This window comes from Dromiciops gliroides, chromosome 2 (genome assembly GCF_019393635.1).
Source record: "Dromiciops gliroides isolate mDroGli1 chromosome 2, mDroGli1.pri, whole genome shotgun sequence".
Classification (NCBI taxonomy): Eukaryota; Metazoa; Chordata; class Mammalia; order Microbiotheria; family Microbiotheriidae; genus Dromiciops; species Dromiciops gliroides.
This window is the reverse complement of record NC_057862.1, coordinates 346,578,604-346,603,199: the sequence shown is the minus strand read 5'-3', so window position 1 is coordinate 346,603,199 and position 24,596 is coordinate 346,578,604. Positions and strand designations below refer to the sequence as shown.

Here is a 24,596-nt window from a genome sequence, read left to right as displayed (position 1 = left end):
CTCTTCATTCCCTTACCTCTCACCATCTCTCATTCAACATATAAAACCAATTGCCAAATTTCACTGTTACTACTGCTGTATTTCTCACATTGCTCCCTTTCTTTCTCTTCACACAGCCACAAACCCTGGTTGAGTCTTTCCTAGACTCCTGCAATAGCCTCCTCATTGGTTTCTCAGACCTCAAGCCTTTTCCCTCTCCAACTCATCCTCCATATAACTGTATGGAGCAAACTGCCTCAGTTTACCCAAATAACTCGAGACCACCAAGTCAAGCAGAGACAGATTTATTACATTCCCATAGGAATGGGCAAGCTCAATACCTGAGCCGCGCTAGCTAATACATGCCTTGACCTTTTATAGGGAAAGTCCCCACGCACACTAGGTCGAGCTCACAATCTAACATCCAATCCTGTCTCACCCAGGGTGCGTGTTTAGCTCGTGATCAATGTATGGAGACATGCATACGTGTTCCAGGAACAAGGGGGAAAAGGGGAGGGGGAACAAGGTCAAACCAAAGGAAGAGGAAACAGGGGAGTGACAGATGTTTCAGATCTCACAGTTCCCACTGACTCCCCTCTCCCGACCCCTGTCTCTAAAGATATTCAACCTGAATAACAGGAAGAGTCACTCAGGTGCTTCAGCATTGTTCTGTAGTCATGTTAATTCTAGAAGGATGACAGGGTTAAAATTTATCTTCGATTATGTTGGGAAGAAAAGAATAATCCATTGTTGGGACCCTAGGGCCAAGGGGATTCTGCTCTGAGAAAAAGAGACATGTCACTTAACATCTGGTCTCAACTTAATTGCTGCATCCTGTGCCGAGCCCTGTCCTTTCTTCTTGAGTTCTGAGTATTGAATTGGTGGGCAAACTTCCTGACCCACTCAACAGGGACTGGGGTTCTAACACATGATGGATTGCAGACAAAACTAATATGTAGCTGACAAGTGGGGAGACTGAGCAGAAGTAAAAATACTGTTAATTGGCAATAAAACTTAAAGGAGACAGTGAGAATTGACAAGCAATAAACTTCTAAACAAACTATACTGGGGCAGGGCTGGGTACCTTCCAGACCCCATCCTCAGAGTTTAATCTGACTCAAATCCATAATCATATCATACATAACCATCAGTGATTCTCCTAAAGTAGGAGTCTGACCATGTTACTTCCCTACTCAAACTCCAGTGGCTCTCTAGTTTACCCTCGGATGAAATAGTTCATATTTACTTATCCTTTTAAAATTTCAATTGTGTGAATTTAATAATGTATATAATTATTAGCACAGTAATACTGGTATGGGTATAATTTATAAATAAATATACACATATTGGGGCATATACAAAATTTGTTTTCCTAATTGGGGTGTACTGGCCTATACTATTCTCGACTGATCTCCCTAGCTTATTTTTTCCTATATACCACTGCCACAATAACTTTTCTAAAAACATCCCAAGCTACTTTCCCATCAATTTCCCACTTTTTAACTTTTCTACTACTTCCTTTACACATATTCCCCTACATAGTTGCTCTGTTCCAAACAAACTCAACTACTTATTTGTTTCACGACCTTATTAACCCATGCTTCTCACACTCCTCCCCACCAATCACAAATATTTTTTGTTCATTTTGATTTCTTGGCTTAGAATTCTAATCAAAACACTATCCTTTGTTCAAAGAGATGAATGCTTCCTCAATATTCTTGTCCTTTGGAAGTCTGTGGCATGTACCTCCTCATTATTAGGTCTGTTTCATAGGAAATATTAAGCTAAGATAATATAACCAAAGTTAAAATCATATATTTATTAAGCATTATTAAACACCATTACTGCAATGTACTCTAGTAGGCACTGGGAAGGACAGAAAAATAAAGCTCTTGAAAAATCATCCAGGGAGAGGGGAAGGGGAGAAGGACGGAGGGATAGAATTTGGAACTCAAAACTTTAAATAAAAATGTTTATTAAAGGATTCATTATTTTTAAGAAGAGCTAACTGACTAACTCCTAGAAAAAAGGTGAATTAAAAAAAGAAAGAAGAAAAATTATCCAAAAACAACCTTTCTTCCACCTGCCCCCCCCCTTCTGCTCTCAGGTATGTAAGAGTTAAAGACTTGCCTTTTAAACTATCTATAGCAAATAGAAACTTCCTTCCATTATCCACCCCCTTCTTGGCTATCAAGTGAACCTGAAGTAAGAAGGGTCAAGAGAGGTGCATTCCAAAACCAAATATGTTTGCATTATCCATTGCTTTAGATTACATAAATTCCAACTTCCTTCTATTCTTTCTGTGAGAATCAAAAAAGGAGCAAACAAAAAAATTTACTAGACCCCAATATATTTTTTAAAAATCTTAATTATTTTCAAGTGTTTATTGGACATTTTGAACTGGATGTCCTATTGGCATTTCAAACTCAATATGTCCAAAACAGAACTCCCTGCCCCACCCTGGCCCCCCACCCCCAATCCTCCTCTTACAAATTTTCCTATTGCTATCGAGGACACCACCAAACACTACTCCCCCCACCTCCTAGGTTTGCAACCTTAGCTTCCTACAAGATGTCTCATTCTTACTCACCTCACATACCCAATCATTTATCAAATCTCTTTTCCTTCTTCATGACATCTTTCCTGTACAATTCCTGTCTATTAATATAACTAAAACCACCCTAGTTCAGGCCTTTATCCCCTCTCACCTGGATTACTCCAAGTCTTCTAATTATTCCTCCAGTCTCTAGCCACTCCAGTCTATCTTTATATTAAAGTAGGTAGAGGCAGGAGGTGTGTAGAAATCATGGGTAGGACAGGAAGTGAGTAGAGACAGTGGATAGAGACTGAAATAGACAGAAACAAGAGGTGAAGTGATTTTCCTAAAATGCAGATCCGACATGTCACCCCCACGTTTAATCAATGCTAGTGGCTCTCTATTACCTTGGTATTTAAGGCGGTTCTTCACAACCTGGCCCATTCCTCTTTGCAGTCTAATTTTGGTCAGCTTTCTTCCACATATTCTACATCATAGAGTATCAATATTGTCCTACTTACTGTTCTCTGCACGTGATATTCCATCTCCATGCCTTCACATGGGCTGTCGCCCTCCCTGGAATGCTTTCCACCTTCTTTAACCTCCACCTCTTGACACCCCTGCCTTTTTTTTAGACACAGCTTAAATGCTACCTTTTACAGGAAGCCTTCCTGGTCTCCCCATCCACTTGAGCCTTCTGCTTCCTTCCAGTCCTCACTTATCTTGTATGTAGTTATTATTCAGATGTCATCCTCCTCCATTAGTATACAAGCTCCCTGAAGGCAAAGCCTTTTTTTGTGTTTTTGCCTTTCTTTGTATCCCCTGTGCTTATTAGCACAATGTCTGGTACATGGTACAAATGCTTTTTGACTGACTTGACTTGACTTCTTGATTTCTCACTGAGATGGAAAAGAGGCCAAAAAATTTTTTTAAATTTTTGTTTGTTTGTTTTTTTGTGGGGCAATGGGGGTTAAGTGACTTGCCCAGGGTCACACAGCTAGTAAGTGTCCAGTGTCTGAGGCTGGATTTGAACTCAGGTACTCCTGAATCCAGGGCCAGTGCTCTATCCACTGTGCCACCTAGCTGTACCCCCCCCCCCAAATTTTTTTAAGCCAGAATTGTTTACTAAGTGATAGATACAAGTTATTTGCTCAGGGCAAATGACTACTTACAATGCTGACTTAACATTCCAGCCACATTCTGACAGGGGTAACAACCTCAAACCTAGATCCTGGAAACCAGTGCTTACTAGTTTTGGGTAGAGCTAACCCTCAGGCAGTCCTTGAAATCTACACCGGAAGACTGAAAGCTTTGCCAGGTTCTGCCAGGCTGAAATGGCTTGAGTACAGTTCAAGGAACAGCTGATTTCTGAAAACTCAGTTAAGTAAGAATACGCACATTATCATTAAAAAGCTGACGAGAGCAGTGCATAAAATGAAGGAAAAAAAATGTAAAGGCCTTTAGTGCCATGTTGCCCTTAGAATTTCTGCAAGGAGGATGACAGAAAAGTGGGTAGAGTGTGTCGAGAAATCATAGTATTTAAGCCATCCATAAACATGAACTTAGCCATTGGTACTTTAAACATGGGATCCTTGTAAAATAATTGAGAGGACATACTACTTAAGGAATTTAACTGTATCAAGCATGACATGCTCCCTATAACTAAAACTAAAAAAGAAAACCGAGTTGCAGCTAAATGAAAGGATTTCTTATGGTTCTTCTTAGAGAAGCAAATAAAGGAGTCAGCAGTTTGGGGTTTAAAATGGGATATTTGATCATCTTAAACTAGAGTGTTCAAAAAGAAGCAGTTTTTTTTTAAAGTGAGTCAATTTGGGGTTAAGTGACTTGCCCAGGGTCACACAGCTAGTAAGTGTTAAGTGTCTGAGGTCAGATTTGAACTCAGGTACTCCTGACTCCAGGGCCAGTGCTCTATCCACTGTGCCACCTAGCTGCCCCTCAAAAGAAGCATTTTAAAATAAATTTTATTGTTGCCTTGTTTTTAAATTACATTCATTTCTGAACTTACTGTTCCCAATCCTTTACTTATCAAGACTTCTGTCAAAACACATTTTAAAAAAAATTATTGATGACACCAATTGACATATCAACTACAACTGATAGCTTATGCAATATTCTATACCCATAGTCCCCTACATCTCCAACAAAAGGAGGGAGGTTTATTTTCATGATAAACATTTGTAAAAACATCACGATGAAAATAATTTTGAAATATACAGCAATATATGTTGCAGAGGATAAAGTGGTTGAGAAAGTCTACGAAGAACTTGATGAGACACTTCAAATAACATTTCAATTTTTAAAAAAGTGGGCATAGGTACAACAAAAAATATGTTAGGAAATATGGTTCAGGAATGAGAAGAGAATCTCAACAGTTTGTAAACTATGAAGAAGTCTCATATACAACAGGAGTAATTTGTTAGAGAAAAGAGTCAGCAAAGAGGACATGGCAGGCCCCAAATATTAAAAATAACTGAAACTGATTTTATTTTAACAGAAAGAAAACTCTGGGTTACCGATGTGGTACTCATTCCTGAATCTGTTGTCTCTGAACATACAGAACACAGACTTGTTAGAATAAATTTTTTAAAAAATCATTATCAGGGGGCAGCTAGGTGGCACAGTGACTAAAGCACTGGCCTTGGATTCAGGAGGACCTGAGTTCAAATCCAGCCTTAGACACTTGACACTTACTAGCTGTGTGACCTTGGGCAAGTCACTTAACCCTCATTGCCCTGCCCCCCCCAAAAAAAAAGAAAAGGAAAAAAAATCATTATCAAAGTGGAAGAATTAAAATCAGAAGGGTCAATGCCAGATTGACCTCTTTAATCAAGATGGTAATGAAGACCAAGAGCAAGATAATAAAAGAATATATCAACTCTGATTACAACTACCTCATAAAGATGTTTGTAAATCAATTGTCATAACTAGAAAACAAAAAAGCCTAGAAACTGCCTCAAGCAACCTGAGCTCCTAATCAAGCAGAGATACAACAGTTAAAATAACTTGGTTGGAATGTAAATTAATTTTTAAATATCATGGAAGAAGATGGTGCAAGCAGCACTAGCCTCATAAAACAGAAACTGTAAAGGGTAAAGCAAACTTAAAGTATGGCCAACTGAGCAAAGTTATCCTGAAGGCATTAAAGGATAAAAATGGACAAAGGACAAAAGAGATGAAAAAGGGAAAAGATCTGTAGGCATTTCTATAATAAATTCTTTTCAACATCAGTGACAATGGACCAACACATTTGAATACCAGAGGCCTTAATGTGATGTATGAGGAAATAGCTGTGTCAAGTGAGGAAAACAAAAATGGGGTACTACTACTACTAGGGTAGAACTAGACCAAGAATACAAAGGAAAAGATAAATGCCAGAAGAAACACAATTTTGAGGAATTAATCCTCAAATAATAAAGACACAAAAAGCCTACCAAAAAATCTTAATATTACCCAAAAGAGATGACTACCATAATTATCAATAACTACTAACACACACGTCTACTTTCCTATAGCTACAAAACTCTTCTAAGACTACTCTACACATGCACCGAGGGCATACATGATGAAAGTAAAAGGGAACAGGCAAGCTTATGCAAACAAACACTGTACAGCAAGCCATTATATTTACATTCACCCAATTCATTGAAATGTACAGAGAAAACAAGATCTCACTGTGCTCTTGTTTGGGCTGTAAGAAAACTACAAACAAGGTTTTTCTTGTTTATGTACTGAAATCATACAACATTCCCTGAAAGATGTAACACTTAGTTACATCTTAGTTAGATGTAAAACTTAGTTGAATAACCTTTTGCTTAGGAAGATCAAGTAAGGAATAAAATAGAAAGAAATGTTCCTAACAGTCTTTCCCATCCTAATGGACTATATCCAACAGAGTCCAATTTGAAGAGGGATTTCCTATAGATGGTGAGGTCCATCAAATGCTAAATGCATATGCCATTATGCTCCTTGCATCAAGACTTAGAACACGGGAGAGACTCTTAAATGAGATCTGTAATTAAAAGAGTTCAGTAATTAAGCATTTATTGAGTACCTACTATGTGTCAGGCACTATGCTAAACACTAAACAGTCTCTGTTGTTACCAGAAAGCTCACATAATTAATTATCCACAAGTGAAAGATGGCTATTGTTTAGACTATGAAATACAGTTGAATGGATAACATAGAATTAATCTATTAGAGTCTAGCTTCTTAAGCTGTGGGGGTTGCTAAAAATTTGGCAACAGTGAAAGGCTATATTTTATGTACCTAGATACCCAGGGTTGGATAAAAATTTCTCAGGCAAAAAGGGGTCACAAGTGGAAAAAGTTTAAGAAGTCTTGTATTATATATCCTGGATAGAAACTGTAAATGAACAGTGGGTTTGAGCCTAGAACTGAATAGAAAAAAAGAGAGTTGGCTAGATTATCTTTGGGAATGATCATAATGGAAAAGTAAAAACCTATTAGTATTAAGCATTACTATTCTGGTTATGCTGTATGGCTATAAATCAGGGAAGCCCACATCCTCCAAAGAATTAAAAGTTAAAGAGCACTCAAAGGAGGGGCAGTTAGATGGCACAGTGGTTAAAGCACCGGCCCTGGATTCAGGAGTACCTGAATTCAAATCTGGCCTCAGACACTTGATACTTACTAGCTGTGTGACCCTGGGCAAGTCACTTAACCCCAACTGCCTGCCAAAAAAAAAAAAAAAGAGCACTCAAAGGGCAACAAAGAGAAATATGATGAGAGTAAGCAGGCTACTTTATATTATAAATAAAGAAGTGATAACATGTCATCTATGATTAGAAAAAATAGATGAGTCCATCATGTAGCAAGAAAGAGTGTTAGTCTGTAGACAACTTGTGTGATCCACTGGTATTAAATATCTAGCCTCCAAGTATGCTGGGTGGACTCCTTTTGGAAGTCTCATGGGACACAGTAGACAAAACTTTGTGTAGGACAGTTGGAATGTGAACTGGATCACTGGAAGGAATAGCTCCACTGATGAGATCAAAGATTTGGATGGAAGTTGACTGAGATTCTGTGGTTTACAATTCATAGTGAGTAGCAGGAGTTAATAAGGAACTATACAAAAGAAGCCCTGATAAGAATTACCAGCAGATAAATGATAACCGGTCAACAACATGCATTTATGAAGTGTCTATTAAGTGTTAAGCCCTTTGCTTTAAATGCTGGGAATACAAGGAGAGGCAAAAGCCAGTCCATGCTCTCCACATTCTAATGTTGGAGACAATATGCAAACAAGATAGAAAGGATGAATTGGAGATAATCAACAGAGGACCTTTTTCATATTTTCCAAAAAGCAACTGCATCTTCATACTGTAAGATCACTATTTATGGCTTAATCCTTAAGCTCAGCTTCTTACTGGGAAAATGAAAACTTATAAAGTTAACACATGACCAAGTAGGTTAAATTCATAAAAACCAACATTATTTAATCTCAAGGGATTAAAGCAATCTTTTAAATGTTAATAAAACAAATGAACTGATAACAGCCTTAAAATATGCAAGTTATTTTTTAGACTTGCTAAACCATTAACAGAAAGAGGATTGTACTTGCGTAGATCCTGATTTCTGCAGTGCTCAAACAAGTTAAATCCCCCTTGTTTTATAACCCAAACTAGCACAAGCTAGAAAGATTTGTCATTTCCTGAAACAGCTCTGTTACTGACAACAGAAAAAAACTGCATTTCAAAACAGTCCTTTATTTAGCAAATCCAAAGTCTTCGGCAAATTCAAATGTTTTAATCCAAATGAATTCTCTTTAAGACATAAGAATCAGCAGCTAGGTGGCTCAGTGGATAAAGCACTGGCCCTTGATTCAGGAGGACCTGAGTTCAAATCCAACCTCAGACACTTGACACTTACTAGCTGTGTGACCCTAGGCAAGTCACTTAACCCTCATTGCCCCCCCCCCCAAGGATATAAGAATCACTGAAACAAAATGCTATGTCTTTGGTTTTCAAAATTTATCCAATGCCACATCCCTTGCCAGTTAGATGAAGATAAATGTTCTTAAAACATATTTTGGAATTTGATTCCCATGGTTTTCAAGTAAATTCTCACTAAAAGAGTATCATAGGAATTTAGAATTGGAAGGGTCCCTAAACCAACCTCATCATTTTATAAATGAGGACAGTTTGCTATCCATAAACTAAAGTTAAGTAAATCAGGTTTCAATAAAACAAAGGCTATTTTCTGAAAAACAAAACAAAAAACCTCACTTTATTACTTACACCCTAAAAAAACAACTCCTTCAATAGCGTTTAAGTTTGCAATAGAGACTATGTGCTGTTCTTTTAGAGACTCTTTTCCAGGACGGCATGTTATGAATACTTTCTGGGAAGTGAAAAGTTATCTCGTACACAGTCAGATTAAAGAATTTAGAGCCAGAGAGAATCTGAAAGATTTTATCCAACTCCTTCATTTTACACAGGAAGAAAATGAAGTCTAAAGATATTAAGTGACTTGCTCAGGATCATAAGGGTAGCAAGTACCAGAGCCAGAATATGAACACAGGTTCTCTGATACCAAATTCAGTGCCATCCTTTTACTCCTTGACTTAGTACTATTTTGTTTGGTGTTTCCCAAAATTAAAGCCCCATTAGATAAAATTTTCACTTAAATCTGAAGTATTCTTCATACCTTCCCCACATTACCTCTCAAAAAAAAAGTATAGGTAAAGGGATCAATTAACCCAAGTACCAAAAGGAGAAGAAAGAAGGAATGTTTCATCAGCGCTAATCAAGGATCATGGTATGAGTTTGGTGAAATAATTTCCTCTGTCCCTTAATTTTCTCATTTTTAAATGAAGATGCTACTACCTACCTCACAGATTACAAGAAGTCAATTAATATTTGCAAAGGAGGAAATGAGGTATTTCAAGCAGAAAAAGGCTCCATTTAGAATCACAGAACTGGCAAAGAGGTCACCTAGTCCATGGCCTTTAGGCAGGACCACACCTACACCATTCCAGACTAATGAAAATCTCTCTGGTTTTAACTCAATGTGTAACAAACTTCTCTAAATTCTTCATATTGCTGTTCATTTCACAGGCTCACGATCACAGAGTTAGAGCCTGAAGGGACTTCTGGTATCATCTAGTCCAACCCCCTCATTTTACAGATGAAGAAATGGGAATCCCCAGAGGGTTACAGTTGACACTGGGTCACAGAGCTACAGAAGTGCTGGGCTTTGAACTTGAGTCCTCTAGATCCAAAATTATGTGTGATCTTCCCACTGCATTGTACTGGCTACCCTTTTTCTGCCCTCAAAGCTAAAAAGAGCTCAGAGTAATATCTCAAGTACCATCTATCCCCAGACTTCCCTAAGCTACTGCCTAAAAAAGACCCCTACATTTCCAAATAAGCACAAACAGTTCTGTGGCCGATTTAAATTGTTTGGAAAATGTAGTGAAGCAGATTCTACTAGGATCTAAAGTTCCAAAGGAAACCAACTTCTATGGTTGCTATTTAGACAAGACTTGAAATATAGTAATAGCAGTAATGTGCAAGAACTTAAAAGAGCACCAAAACAAGTGAGCAAATGACTGAGCAGACAGCACATGTGCACATATGCACCTATCTAGCTAAATCCAAGTTGCAACAGAACCAAGATCTGCCTCATCTCCAACTATGAATGGCTGTCCTCAGAAGTATTTCAGCCTATGAAAAAGAAAGCTAGAGAAACATAGAGTACTGTTCGCAGATTCTTTTTTCCATTTTTCATCCCTGTTCCTTCAAACATAGGTCTGACAAACATGTTCTTCATTCCCTACTAAGGGGATGTTGAACTAAGACCACTCCTAGACAGAGCACTCCATCCCTTCCAGAGTTCACTTGAGTGCAAGGAGGGCTGCCAGAATTTGACTGTATGACTCACAAACTCACTCCTTACTTCCTCTCCCAATTCCTATGATGATAAATCTGTACAACTGAAGTGTAAACCATTCCAACCCCAACTTCTTCTTTTAACCAGATTCATCTCAACCTGACTCTTTACATGTCCCACTGTGCCCACTGAAAATCCTTTTTCATGGTTAAACTTTCCTTCCTTTTAGACCTATTGCTCTTGGGTTCCTTTCATCTACTTCCAGGGATTCAGCTTTGCTGATGATGATATTGCATCTCTAGCTGCTGTCTCCAGAACTGGCTATACTTTCTCTTATGCTACTGGACACATTGATCCTGCAAGGGACGTTGGAATATTCCTTGCTCCCCAATGCCACTTCCACTCTAACTCTGGCAACATCACTAAAGAACCTCTCTTCTCCTTTGAGGTTTGCCATTCAAATTAATCACCCAAACAAGATAATATTAGCAACTATCTACTGGTCCACAAAACATTCTCCCTCCCTCAGGACTTCAACGCTTGGTTTAGTTTTCCTCTTCACCTCCATTCTGCTAATGTCATATTGATGCCCCCTTCAAACAATCTGACCTTCTAATTCTGCAATCTTCTCAACTCTGATGATCACTTCACTTCACTTAGGCTGAACAGAGGGAAGGACGTGCATTTGATCTCTCCATTACCCATAAGTATTCCACTTAAATAATCAAAAACTTTGATGTTTCTTTGTCAGTTCATAACCTCCTCTCTTCACATCTCTCCCTGTGCCTTAACCCTCCTGGGCCTATTCTTTATCCTCGATGGAATCTACAATTCCTCCATTCTTCAGTATTTTCCCAAGCTTTCCCTTCTCTGACCCTATTTTTTTTTTAACCTTTTCGACTCTACAATGCCCTCTAATCTTGAATCCCTTGGCCCCTATCCTATGCCCAACCCTAATATTGAACTGTATACTTCTTCAACTCCTACTTGAGGCAGAATAGAACTTGAGGAAATCATACTACTGAGCCAAATGGGTCCTCTACACATTTATGTTTATCTCATCTTAACTGGACCTTAGTGTGAATGACAATTTTTTTTTATTCTTCCTTAACCAGTTCTCTATGCTACTCTGCATTGAGGCCATTCCAAACTTTCCAATCTTTCCTAAAAATCTCCCACACTGTCTCCTCCCTCTAAGACAAGGATACTGCCTTATACTTTACCAAATAATAGAGACCATTATCTGTGAGGTCTTGTTTCTCCCCTTGTCTACATCTCAAAACCCCTTGATATTTATCATCCCTCATTCCATCTTACTTTATTTCAGTCTCTGATAAAAGGTGACCCTTCTCCTAGCCAAGGTCAATTACCCTTGATCCCATTTTCTCCCTAATCCAGTAGACTGCTCCATGTCATCCCTAACCACCACCTTTCTTGTAATAATCTTCAATCTCTCCTTATCTACTATTCCTTCTCTGCTACTTACAAACAGATCCAAGTCTCCTCCAATCCCCCCCAAAAACCTTCAAAAGACTCTACCGTCAGTTTAAGATTTTTTTCTGTATATCTCTCCTATCTCTCATCAAAACTCCTAGAAAGAAAAGTTGCCTATACTCATTGTTCCACTTAATCCCCTCTCCAGTCCTAACCTCTCTCCCACCTCCAGTCTCACATCTTCAGCTGCCTTTAGGACATCTAAAACTGGACGTCCAACAGGTGACACTTAAACTTAAAATGTCCCAAACTGAACTCATTACCTTTCCCCAAAACTCTTCCCTCTTAACTTTCCTATTATTGTCCAGAGCACCACCACACTAAATGTCATGCTTAGAATTCATCAGTCACTCTCCTCCATATAACCAATCTGTAGCCAAGTCCTGTTGATTCTATCTCTGCCAACATCTCTCATATATGCCTCTCTTCCTTCTGACACATAATGCAGATCCAAATCATCTCATACTTGGAATACTTCAATAGCCTCTGATTGGTCTCCTTGCTTCAAGTCTCTCCACACTCTAGCTTATCATTCACTCAGCTTTCAAAGTGATCTTCCTAAAGGACAGGTCAGTTAACTATTCTCAGCAATACAATGACCCAATATATTCCCAAAGGACTAATGATAAAGCACACTATCCACCTTCAGAGAAAGAACTGATATCAATTCAACACAGACTGAAGCACCCTATTTTTCCCTTTCATTTTTCTTTTATTCAAGTTTTCTTATACAAAATGACTAATATGGTAATGTTTTACATAACTGCATATGTATAACGTGTATCTGCTTACCACCTCAGGGAGGAAGGAGGGGATCGAGGGAAGGAGGGATAGAAAGAACTCAAAACTTTAAATAAAAATGTTTTTTAAAAAAGAAAAAAAGGGAAGGGGGGGCAGCTAGGTGGTGCAGTGGATAAAGCACCGGCTCTGGATTCAGGAAGATCTGAGTTCAAATCCAGCCTCAGACACTTGACACTTACTAGCTGTGTGACTCTGGGCAAGTCACTTAACCCCCATTGCCCTGAAAAAACAACAAATCAAAACAGGTTAGACCATGTCACTCTCCTATTCAAAAAACTCTACTGGTTCCCTCTCACTTCCAAAATAAAATATACAGTCCTGTTTGGCATTAAAAGATCTTCATAATCTAGCCCCTTCTTTACCTTTTCAATCTGCTTACCCCTTACTCACCCCACCCCACCCCAACTACTTTGAAATCTAATGACACTAGCATACTTCCTTTTCCTTGCACAAGACAATCCATCTCCCAATCCCATGCATTTTCGCTGGCTGTCTCCATGCCTAGAATGGTTTTGTTCCTCATCTCCAGCTCCTGACTTCCTTCAAATCACAGCTAAAGTCTTTCCCTTTCTACAAGAAGCCTTTCTCTATTCCCCCTTCCCTCTGTGGTTATCTTCAGTCAATCCTGTTTATATCTTGTTCGTATATAGTTGTCTTCATGTTGTCTCCCCTCATCAGATCATGAACTCCTTGAGAGTAGGGATTGTTTTTTACCTTTCTTTGTATCCCCAGGACTTAGCACAGGGCCCATAGTAGGCACTTAATAAATGCTTGCTGGGGCAGCTAGTTGGCTCAATGGATAGAGCACCGGCCCTGGATTCAGGAGGACCTGAGTTAAAATCTGGCCTCAGACACTTGACACTTACTAGCTGTGGGACCCTGGGCAAGTCACTTAACTCCAACTGCCTCACCAAAAAAACCCAAACAAACCAACAACCCCCCCCCCAACCAAAACAAACCAGAAACAGCTGAGGCACCACCATCTTTCCAATCACTCAGTTTTTCAACCTCAACATTATTCCTGATTCCCACTCTCCTTTACCTCACATATCCAACCAGTTGCCTAGTCTCTTTTTTTTAAACTTCCACATTATCAGTTCCCTTCTCTCTGCTCACAACACAATGAATCTAGTTCAGACCCACTCTCACAGACAATCTCAAAAGGCTCCTAATTGGTCTCTCTGCCTCACATCTCTTTCCCCTCCAATATATCCTCCACACTGGTGACAAATAAATTTTCCTAAAGTGCAGGTCTAACCATATTACTCCCCTACTTAATAAACTTCAATCTGTAAGTCTAGATGCCTTGTACCAACTGTCTGTCCCCTATGCCTAAAATGTACTCTTACTTCACCCACCCATCTCAGAATCCCTTATTTTCCTTTAAAATTCTGCTCAAACATCACTTTCTCCATGAAGCCTTTCCTGATCCACCCAACCACTAATGTATTGTCCTCTAAACATATAAATTACATTCAGTTTATATATACATGCTATCTCTCCATGTGAAATGTAAGCTCCTTACCGACAAGAACTGTTTCATTTTTTATTATTGTAGCCTCATCACCCAAGACAATTCCTGGTACACAGTAGGCACTCAATAAATGCTTACTGGTTGATATTTTCCTTGGTATTAGGGAGGTAGAGATGATGTTAACAGGAATATTGGAAAAAAAGTCACCTACCCTTAAAATAGTTTAACTATAGTTTCTGATAAAAATGTTTAAAGAATAGAATTCAAAAAATGTCAAAGAAGGCATCACTTTAAAAATATTAAAATAGATTTCATTCAACAATTCATGTATGTTAATAATAATATTTATTTATAATATAAATAATATATATAAATATAACATTAAAAATGGAAGCTATTATCATATGGGCATAACTTAGATTGAATGTTTTTAAGATAGATCCTTACTAGACTTCAAGATGATTCCAGCTCAAAATTGTATTAACCAAACGAACAAAAACAAGAAGCAAGAACTGCTTCAGAATGGGATAGTTCGATGAAGGAGGCAGGAATACATATTTCACAGGAGAAAGAATATGAAATGCATATTAGAGCAAAGCCAGATGATTTATAGTTCTCAGTAAATCTCAAGCAGATTGCATTAGCATTACCTTCAGGATATATTATCTATACATCTCTCCTACATCTTAAGGCAGAAAACATATCTTGGTATTTTCTAGCAGATGGTTCTAAATGTTACTTGTGGAAAAAAAAAAAGGCCAAGGGAAAACAGCCTAATAAAGATTCTCAATTTAGTGTTAATGGCTATAGGTTTGCTTCTGAATTATACAGGTTACAGATGCCCAAGAGCAATACTTGTGCATACTTACAAGAGATAGCAGCAAACAGCACAGGTTATTAGCATGGTGATGATAACCCTGAAAGAGAAAAAAAATAGTCAGTCAGTCACATGCTGAATAACTGCTAGACTGAACTGCAGCACTTCTATTCCATTGGTTTTGGTCATTTCCAAACTGTCTGGAGCTAAGTCACAGGACCATGCATTAGTGTCTACCTGCTTATACATTGCAGTACATGGCTGAACAAAACAGTAGATACTTAAGTATTTAAATATTAGTAGAAAGATACACAGGGTGTCCCCAAAGTCTTAGTACAGTTTTAACCTATTTAAATTTTATTAAAGCTTAAAACTGCACCAAGACTTTTGGGACACTTTATTAACCAGTGCTTATCCTGATCCCCTCCTGATTGAAAATTAAACTGTTTCCATTTGCATGGAAAAAAAAAAACCACCAAGGACTGTCACCAGTTAGAATAGAAATGTAAAAGAAAAAGTTAAAAAACCCCTAAAGCCCTTGTACTCTCAAAGTCACTACTTCTTGCTTATGTTCCATTGTCCTTTATTTACCTACATTTCCCTATCCTCAAATATAATATCTAAAACTAAATTAATCCTCTATATCATTCTTCAGTCCTATGCCCCTTTGCATTTCAGAGTATTAAAGAATCACAGATTTAGAGCTAGAAGGAACCTTAAAGGTAATTTACTCCACTCCCACCCCTTTGGGGTTTTTTTGTTTTGTTTGGTTTTTTGTGAGGCAATTGGGGTTAAGTGACTTGCCCAGGGTCACACAGCTAGTGTTACTGGTCGCTGGTGCTCTATCCAGTGGGCCACCTAGCTGCCGGCCCCCTTTTGTTTTTATAGATAAGGAAACTGAGGGCCAAAGAAGTGACTTATCACACAACTAGTAATCAGGAGAGCTAGGATTTGTACTGATGTCTTCTGCTTCTAAAGCCAATGCTCCTTCCATTGTTACATGCTGCCTCTATTCATGTCACCAATATTTTCAGTCATTTTTGATTCTTCCCTTTTCTTCATTTCTGAAATTTAGGAACCAAATTCCTATAAATTGTCTTTCTATCTCAGTGCTGCTACTCTACCACCACTATAATTCAAATCAGCCCTTATCCCCATAGACATAAACTACTGGAACAGTGTGCTAGGGCTGGAGTCATTTATTAGTTGTGTGACCCTGGGCAAGTCACTAAACTTCTGTTGCCTCCTTATCTACAGAATGAGGATAATAATAGTACCTACCTCCCAGGGTTGTGGTATAGACCAGATATGAGAAAGAGAGCGAGAGCAAGAGAAAGAATATGTGTGTGTGTTTGTGTAGGTAGGTGCAGGCATCTGCCATTTCCCCAACTATATTATTATAATGTAACCACAACACTCATTTATACAGTCTCTTAAAAGGGCTTACAAAATGCCTGCACACTAGTCTATGAGGTAGGTTATGTAAGTATTAATAAATCTTGATTGTCAGGTGTGAAGAAACTGAAACTTTAGAGAAGCGATGGACCCAGAGACAGACAGGTGTTAGTTGTGGAAGCACAGATCCTAGTCTTATATATATCTTTTGTAACCCTTCTTTGACTAGTAGTAGCACAAATACTCAAAACATTTGTTGAATGAATGAAAATGCTATATGTGAGAAGTATATACTATCGAAACACTCTTAAGATTTCTCATAATGATTATTCCAAGAGTATGAATAGGCAGAGTTTACAAAAATTTGGAGGAGAAGGTATGCCTTCCTCTTGTCTTCTTGACTACAACCTTAAGGGCTGGCACTGTGTCATATTCATTTTTATGTCTCTTCCCCATATCCAACATAGAAGAGGCCCTTTATGCAATGCCAGAGTGGCATACTGCAGAGAGTGCTAGACTTTTAAGTCAGATGAGGCAAGGGTTCAAATCCTGCCTTTGGCATTTGTTTATTATGAAAACATAAACAAGTTACTTAACCCCTCTAAACCTGTTTCCTCATCTGTAAAATGTGGATAACAACACTGTAGCACTTACATTTTAATGCTACTCCATAGATAAAATAGGATAATGATTGTTAAACACCTGACACATCTAAGAATGATATGGAAAATGACAATTACTATAGCTAGTACTTTTTATTAAGTGAATGTGTTCAGAAAGGTTGTACTCTCTCTAAAAGGTAGCTGGAGTTGACTATAAATCAAGCAAGAATATTAGCATGGAGGATCAAACTTGGATCTGGAGACTATATCACTAAGCAGCTGATCAAATAATTTCATGCAGCTATAGCTGGAAAAGTAAGGCCAATGTTCTCTTGTCCTTGGTAATCAACTGTACAGTCAGTGGCCTCACGTCATAAGGCTCAAGATACTAGGAGCCTGCTCAAATGAACAAACGTTTACTAAGTACCAACTATGTGTACGGCACTGTACTAAGGAGTTAATCTGTAGCAGTGGACCAATAACTAATAATCACGAATGCTTGTTTCATTAGTATCATAAATGAGGATTATTAAAGGAAGAATAGCTGTACAGAATAGAAAAGGGTAGGGCAATGGTGTCAAACTCAAACAGAAACACAAAATCACATATAAAGATTCTTGTAGACTACATATTGACTTAGAAAACTACATACTAATATTACCTAATATGATTATGTGTAAATAGACAAAATAAAAATAGTTCCTGCCCTTAAGGACTGGGGGGTGGGAGGTGAGGTGTTAATTCATTTTATTGTATTTTTATTTATTTTGTTAAATATTTTCTAATTACATTTTAATCTGGTTCAGGCTGAACTCCAGAATGTTGTTGGCCTCACCTGTTTCAGCACATTTGACACCTCTGATGTAGGGCACTAAGAGGTAGCAAATCATGAATCATCAGAATGGCAGAAATTCAGGGATAAGAATCTAAATTTTAGAATATGTAGTTAAGAAAATACTCTAGAATTCCTGCATACTAAATTATTAATTGCTGCATTATATCCAACCTTAGTATCACAAACTCCAAATATATCCATATAACTGCAAAAGAAATTTCATTTTCAAATGCTGCCTGGTTATTTACTTTGTGAAATTTTGTTTAAGATATATATATATATTTTTAAAAGCTATATATTTTTAACTAAATTCTCATAAATCTGTAACATATTTAGTCCAAGTAGTAAAAGCTGTTCAAAGAGAAGCTGCGATGATGTAAATATTTTAGGTTTTTAATACTTTTCAATAGTAAACTTAATGGAATCTAATGAACATTTATTAAGCACCTACCTATGATGTGCAAGACACAGACGGTAAAAAGACAAGATGAAAAATATCTCCTATAATAAAGAATTGGGAGGGGAACAAGGAGGGGAAAAGAGAAGGGAATGTAAAATAATTCATTTAACAAATATTTGTTTAGTACCTATTAACTTTCACAATAGCCTTGGACCAAACAAATATTTTCAAGATATCAAGTACTAAGTGATACTTCAAACAATGGGTGAGTTATAGTCTTAAGTTACAAGTCACATGATTCTGAGTTTACAAGTGACTAAAGAGCAAAAAGAATCTAGAGAGTAAGTGTCTTGAAGTAGGCTTTAAAGAAAAAGATCAGCTATAAAAAGTATGTACTGAGAGTACAGAAGTGGGTGTAACAAAGAATTTTGCACTGGGAATGCAAGGGCACTGGGGCTGCAACCAGTTTCCTAAGATGTGTAATCTTGGGTTGTATGGCTTCCTTTTGTCTGGGCCTCAGTTTTCTTATCTGTAAAAAGAAAGAGTGGGACCAGGTCTATCAATCAACAAGCATTTATTACATGTCTACTAAGTGTCAGGTGTAGAGCTCTGGGAATACAAAGTTTTTCAAAGAGTTTCCATTCTAATAGTGATGACATGTACATATAGATAGATAGATAGATAGATGGATATTCATAAAAGTACATGACAGGGGGCAGCTAGGTGGCACAGTGGATAAAGCACCAGCCCTGGATTCAGGAGTACCTGAGTTCAAATCCAGCCTCAGACACTTGATACTTACTAGCTGTGTGACCCTGGGCAAGTCACTTAACCCCCATTGCCCCACCAAAAAAAAAAAAAAAGTACATGACAAGAGCTGTTAGGTAGCACGAAGGACAGAGACTACGTCTGAAGTCAGGAAGAACTGAGTTCAGATCCAGCCTCAGATATTTACTAGCTGTGTAACCCTGGGAAGTCAAGTTTGCCTCAGTTTCCCCATCTGTAAAATAGGGATAATAAAACACCTACCCTCCTGTGGGGATCAAATGAGATAATAATTGTTAAGTGCTCAGCACAATGCCTGGCACATGGTAGGCACTATATAAATATTAGTTATGAAGATGATGATTATTCAAAATATATACAAGGTGATTTTGGGAGGAAGGGCACAAGTAGCTGGGCCAATTAAGAAAAGCCAAACAGAAAGTCCCTTCCAGCTCTATTTATAGCAGCTCTAAAACTAACTTTATCTAGTGCCCTTAACTAATCGCAAGTAAGGGCCATGTGTCGAAAAAATAATATTACCCTTCAATAGTTAAAGGGCACAGAATGACTTCAAAAGAACATCTTGAAGCCACTGACCTAACGTCCTATCACTTAACATGAAGGACATCGTGGGGAAATGCCTGGAGCACTGGACTTTCAGTCTGGAAGACCTGGATTCTTCCAGTTTGGTCGTTACATACTATCTGTTAGACACACTCACCAGGCAAGTCATTCAACCTCTCCAGGGCCTGGGTTTCCTCATTTGTAAAACAAAGAGGTTGGACTTGCTCAGTCCTAAAACCCAAGAACAAATTCTCGACACCCTTCGTAGGGCAGGGTCTCGAAGAGACCAGTTCGGCTATTAGCCAGGAGTTCCTGTAACCTCACACTAGACAAGTCACCCATTAAGTAACCGGGAGGGGAAAGAAAGGAGACCGCGTTCTGGATTTCTTGTGATTTTTAGAAAGCCTCCCCGCCGGGTTCATACAAACCAGCCCACGTTTGGGCGGCGTCGGGTCCGACTTCTCCTTTTTTCTCTTTCGGGCTGGGTTCTCCCAAACACACCCAAAGAAGGAAAACACAAACCCCACCCTGGGCCGTGGGTTGCAAGAGATGGCGGAAGGAGGGGTCCTCAAAGGCCTCCTCAGTCACACGCGACCCTAAGCCTCCTCTCCCTCGGCTAAGTATTACGCTTCGTGACCACCACCGGCCCCCACAGGTCTTCTGTCCCCGTCTCTGGCCTACGTTACTCGAAGCCCTCCGGGGTCTCCCGGCCCCCGAGCAGGTGCCTGGCACACCGTAGGCTCTTAATAAACGTGTGTTGACGGTTTAACCCGCACAGGCCAAACGAGGAAACCCGGGGCCTCGGCCGGCAGCCCTCACCCTTGCCCCTCGAACACTTACCCTCGATTGGGTCCTTTGGGGATAAAGCACGGGACGAAGAAACCGACGACCCCCCAGAACACGCTCATCACAATGATGGGCACCGTAAGGCCTGAGTACGCCATGGCTGCGACAAATCTTCCCCAGCCCAGTTCCCCTCACCAGACTCGCTCCGAGCCCAACCAGGAAGTGTCAACAAAGAACCCCGTGACAGGGTGAGGCCCCGCCCCCTCCTCCTTAGGTGCGCACGCGCGCATCGGTCAATTCCCCGCCCTCTCACGTGACGTGGGCGGGGCTCGTGGCCGGCTTGATAGAGCCCTAGGGTTTGAGCTTTGCCGCGAGATGGTTAGCCTCGGGAACTGCAACCTTGAAGCTGTATTCAAGTGAATGGCATGTGTGTACTTTTGGGTTTTTTTTTTGTTTTTTTTTAGTGAGGCAATTGGGGTTAAGTGACTTGCCCAGGGTCACACAGCTAGTAAGTGTCAAACATCTGAGGCTGGATTTGAACTCAGGTACTCCTGACTCCAGGGCCGGTGCTTTATCCACTGCGCCACCTAGCTGCCCATGTGTGTACTTTTATATACGTATTTTTATATGTGTATATATGTATTTATTTTTAAAGAATAAGACCATGATATATGAACATGTAGATTTCAAATGAAATCAAAGCCATCTATAGCCATATGAAAAAATGCTCTAAATCTCTGGTAATTAGAGAAACTAAAATTAAAACTGAGGTACCACCCTACACCTTCATATTGGCTAACATGACAGAAAAGGAGAATGACAGATGTCGCCGGGCATGTAGAAAAATTGAGACACTAAATCACTGTTAGTGGAGTTGTAAACTGGCCCAACCACTCTAGAGAACAATTTATAACTATGCCCCAGAGGCTATAAAACTGCATACCCTTTGACCCAGAAATACCACTACTAGGTGTGTATCCCAAAGAAACCAAAGGAAAATGAAAAAGGACCCACATGTGCAAGCTTCTTTTATGGTGGCAAAGAAATGGAAATTGAGGGGGACTGAAGAGGTAGTGGTATATGACTGTGATGAAATATTTTTGTGCTATAAAAATGAGGAGTGGGATGGTTTCAGAAAAACCTGGGAAGATTTACAAACTGATGCAAAGTGAAGTAAGCAGAACAGCAATATTGTAATGATGATCAACTATGAACAACTTAGCTACTCTGATCAAGACAAAGATCCAAGGTAATTACAAAGGACCCATGATGAAGTTCCTATACTGACAGAGATAGGTGATGAACTGAATACAGACTGAAGCATACTTTTTAAACTTTATTTTGCTTTATGTTCTTTTGCAACATGGCTAATATGGAAATGTGCTTTGTGTGACTTGACATGTATAATCAATATTGCTCGTCTATTTAAAGAGTGGAGGAGGGGGCAGCTAGGTGGTGCAGTGGTTAAAGTACTGGCCCTGAATTCAGGAGGACCTGAGTTCAAATCCGGCCTCAGACACTTGACACTAGCTGTATGACCCTGGGCAAGTCACTTAACCCTCATTGCCCCACCCAAAAAAAAGAGTGGAGGAGGGGACAGGAAGGAGGAAAAGAATTTCGAACTCACATTTTTAAAAAAAATGAATGTTGGGGGCAGCTAGGTGGCGCAGTGGATAGAGCACGGGCCCTGAAGTCAGGAGTACCTGAGTTCAAATCCGGCCTCAGAACATTGACACTTACTAGCTGTGTGACCCTGGGCAAGTCACTTAACCCCAATTGCCTCACTAAAAAAAAAAAAAAAATGAATGTTAAATTTTCTTACATGTAATTGGGAAATATTTAATAAAATGTATATTTTTAAAAGAATAAGACCATTAGGAAAAATTCCTATAGATGTTTTAAGATGCTATTAAATTTTACCAACAAGATTTGATGCAGTGTTTACAAATTCCATGCCTACCTAATATCCTTGGCCTTGAAATCACTCTTAACTACTGTTTTTTCCTTTAATAAATTCTCAGGGAGGAGGGAAGCTTGCCTTATAAGTTCTTTCGAAAAGCATTTATTAAGTGGCTGCTATATGCCAGGCATCATGTTAAGTTAGGGATACAAAAACAAAAGTGAAAAATAACAGCCTTTGTGAAGCTTACAGTTGGGGAAGGAGGGTGATACAAAATGTACGTAAATGAGTAAATGCAATTATTTGGTGTGAGAGGTAACAATGAAGGAATCAGTGAAGGATTCCTGAAGGCAGCCTTTGAGCTGAGCTTTGAAAGGAGCTTGCTAGGGGTTCCAAAAAGTGGAGGTGATGAAGGAGCTCATTCCAAGTGGGGGAACTGGTTGTGTGCAATGGTGTAGAGATGGGAGATGAGGTATCTATGTGTCAGGAACACCAAATACATCAATAAAAGAAAGCAGATCGATGAATTGGTCATGCAACTAAAAAAAATTAAAATTTCCCAATTAAACACCAAAATGGAAATCCTGAAAACCAAGGAAGAGATTAATAAAATTTAAGGTTTAAAAAAATAGCCATTGGGGGCAGCTAGATGGTGCAGTGGATAGAGCACCAGCCCTGGAGTCAGGAGTACCTGAGTTCAAATCTGGCCTCAGACACTTAACACTTACTAGCTGTGTGACCCTGGGCAAGTCACTTAACCCCAATTGCCTCACTAAAAAAAAACCATTGAACTAATAAAAGTTAAATAGTAGCACTTATAGGCAATAAAGAGCCATCACAGTTTTAATGAGTTTGGGAGTGACATTTGCAGACCTGCATTTTAGGAATAGGAGAGTGATATAAGAGATGTAGGGAAGGAATGCAGAAGCAGTAAGACTTGGCAAATGATTAGATTTGGGAGGTGCATGAGAGTAAGGAGTAGAAGATAATCCCTAGATTATGAAACTAAGTAAGGGCTATGATAGAAATAGGGATAGAATTAGGGAGACTAGGTTTAGGGGGAAGAAAATAAATTCCCTTTTTTGACCTTTTAAATTGGAATGCCTTTGGAGCATCCTATTGTCCTGCAGATAACAGATGTGGGCCTCAGGCTCAGGAGGTATAGATTTGGGAGTCATCTGCATAGAGAAAGAAGATAGTTGATCCCACAGGAACTCAAGAAAGAATGTTGAGAGATTGGGTTAACTATTAAATGATAGGGTCAAGATTGAACCCAAATCTTGAGTCTATATCCCCTGATTTCCTATAGGGAAAAGCAATCCCCTCCCTTACTCATTTTCTTTTTTTTTCTTTTTTGGTTTTTGCAGGGCAATGGGGGTTGAGTTGCCCAGGGTCGCACAGCTAGTGTCAAGTGTCTGAGGTCATATTTGAACTCAGGTCCTCCTGAATCCAGGGCTGGTGCTTTATCCACTGCACCACCTAGCTGCCCCCTCCCTTACTCATTCTCAACATAGTCTGACACTTTCTCTTAAGGTCCTTAATTTGTGCTCTTAACTCTTGCCTAACCCCACCTTATTATTCCTTATTTAAGAAGTCTTTGAGTAATGACTTAGAAGTAAATGTCTGGAAATGCAGACACCTGGGTTTTTCCTCATTGTTTTGCAGTTGGTGAAATGCAGAAAATATTTATCTATTCCTTATAAACCTTGGATGTGAATAAATAAGGTTGGACTAGTAATAGTACGTGCTTGGAATACATTTGTTGAATTGAATTTATGGCTAAGTGAATCAGAAACAATTACTTGAGTTCTACATGTAAAAATATTTTTTGGTGGGCAGTAAGAGTTAGGAATACTGTCACTGAAGATGGCCCAAAGACTTATACAGTACTACATTTTCTTGTCCTGGATTAGCTAATAGCTCCTTCTATCAGACAATCAATAAAATTTTATTTTATACTCAACAATTGAAACCCATTTACTAGGGGGTCCAACAGAGATACAAATACAGGAGAGTAGTCCCTGCACTTGATTCAGCTTTGAGAGTTAGAACAAACCCACATCCAATGAGCAAAGGAATATTTCATTGCCAAATCATTTCCAGTACCCAACCCTGGGAATGAAGATGTCCATGGTCCCACCATGTTCTGAGTAACCAGAAAAGTCAGACACACAGAAGTCTAATATTGGCAAGTAACCCCTCTTCTACTGTTGGCCTTAAAGCTATTAAAGCAAGAGTTCAAGCTCAAAAGGATTCCCCACTTCATTCATTCATAGAATAATAGAATATTAAGAGCTGGAAGAACTCCTAACTCAACTAGTCAGAGTATCTATGAAGAGCTAGCTATGTGACAGGCACTGTGATGGACACAAGGAAT

The 24,596-nt window shown here is 39.0% G+C and overlaps 1 protein-coding gene across 1 annotated transcript in view; it reads right to left on the bottom strand.

Moving 5' to 3' along the window:
- Window positions 1-20,554, bottom strand: part of ATP6V0E1 (ATPase H+ transporting V0 subunit e1) — a 42,886-nt gene extending 22,332 nt beyond the window's left edge. Inside the window, exons 1-2 of the mRNA XM_043990234.1 lie at window positions 20,374-20,554; window positions 15,025-15,072 (exon numbers count right to left, since the gene is read on the bottom strand). Of these exons, the coding sequence (XP_043846169.1) occupies window positions 15,025-15,072; window positions 20,374-20,477 (152 nt within the window). The 5' untranslated portion in view covers window positions 20,478-20,554. The remainder of the gene's footprint in view (window positions 1-15,024; window positions 15,073-20,373) is intronic.
- Window positions 20,555-24,596: the final 4,042 nt, after the last annotated feature.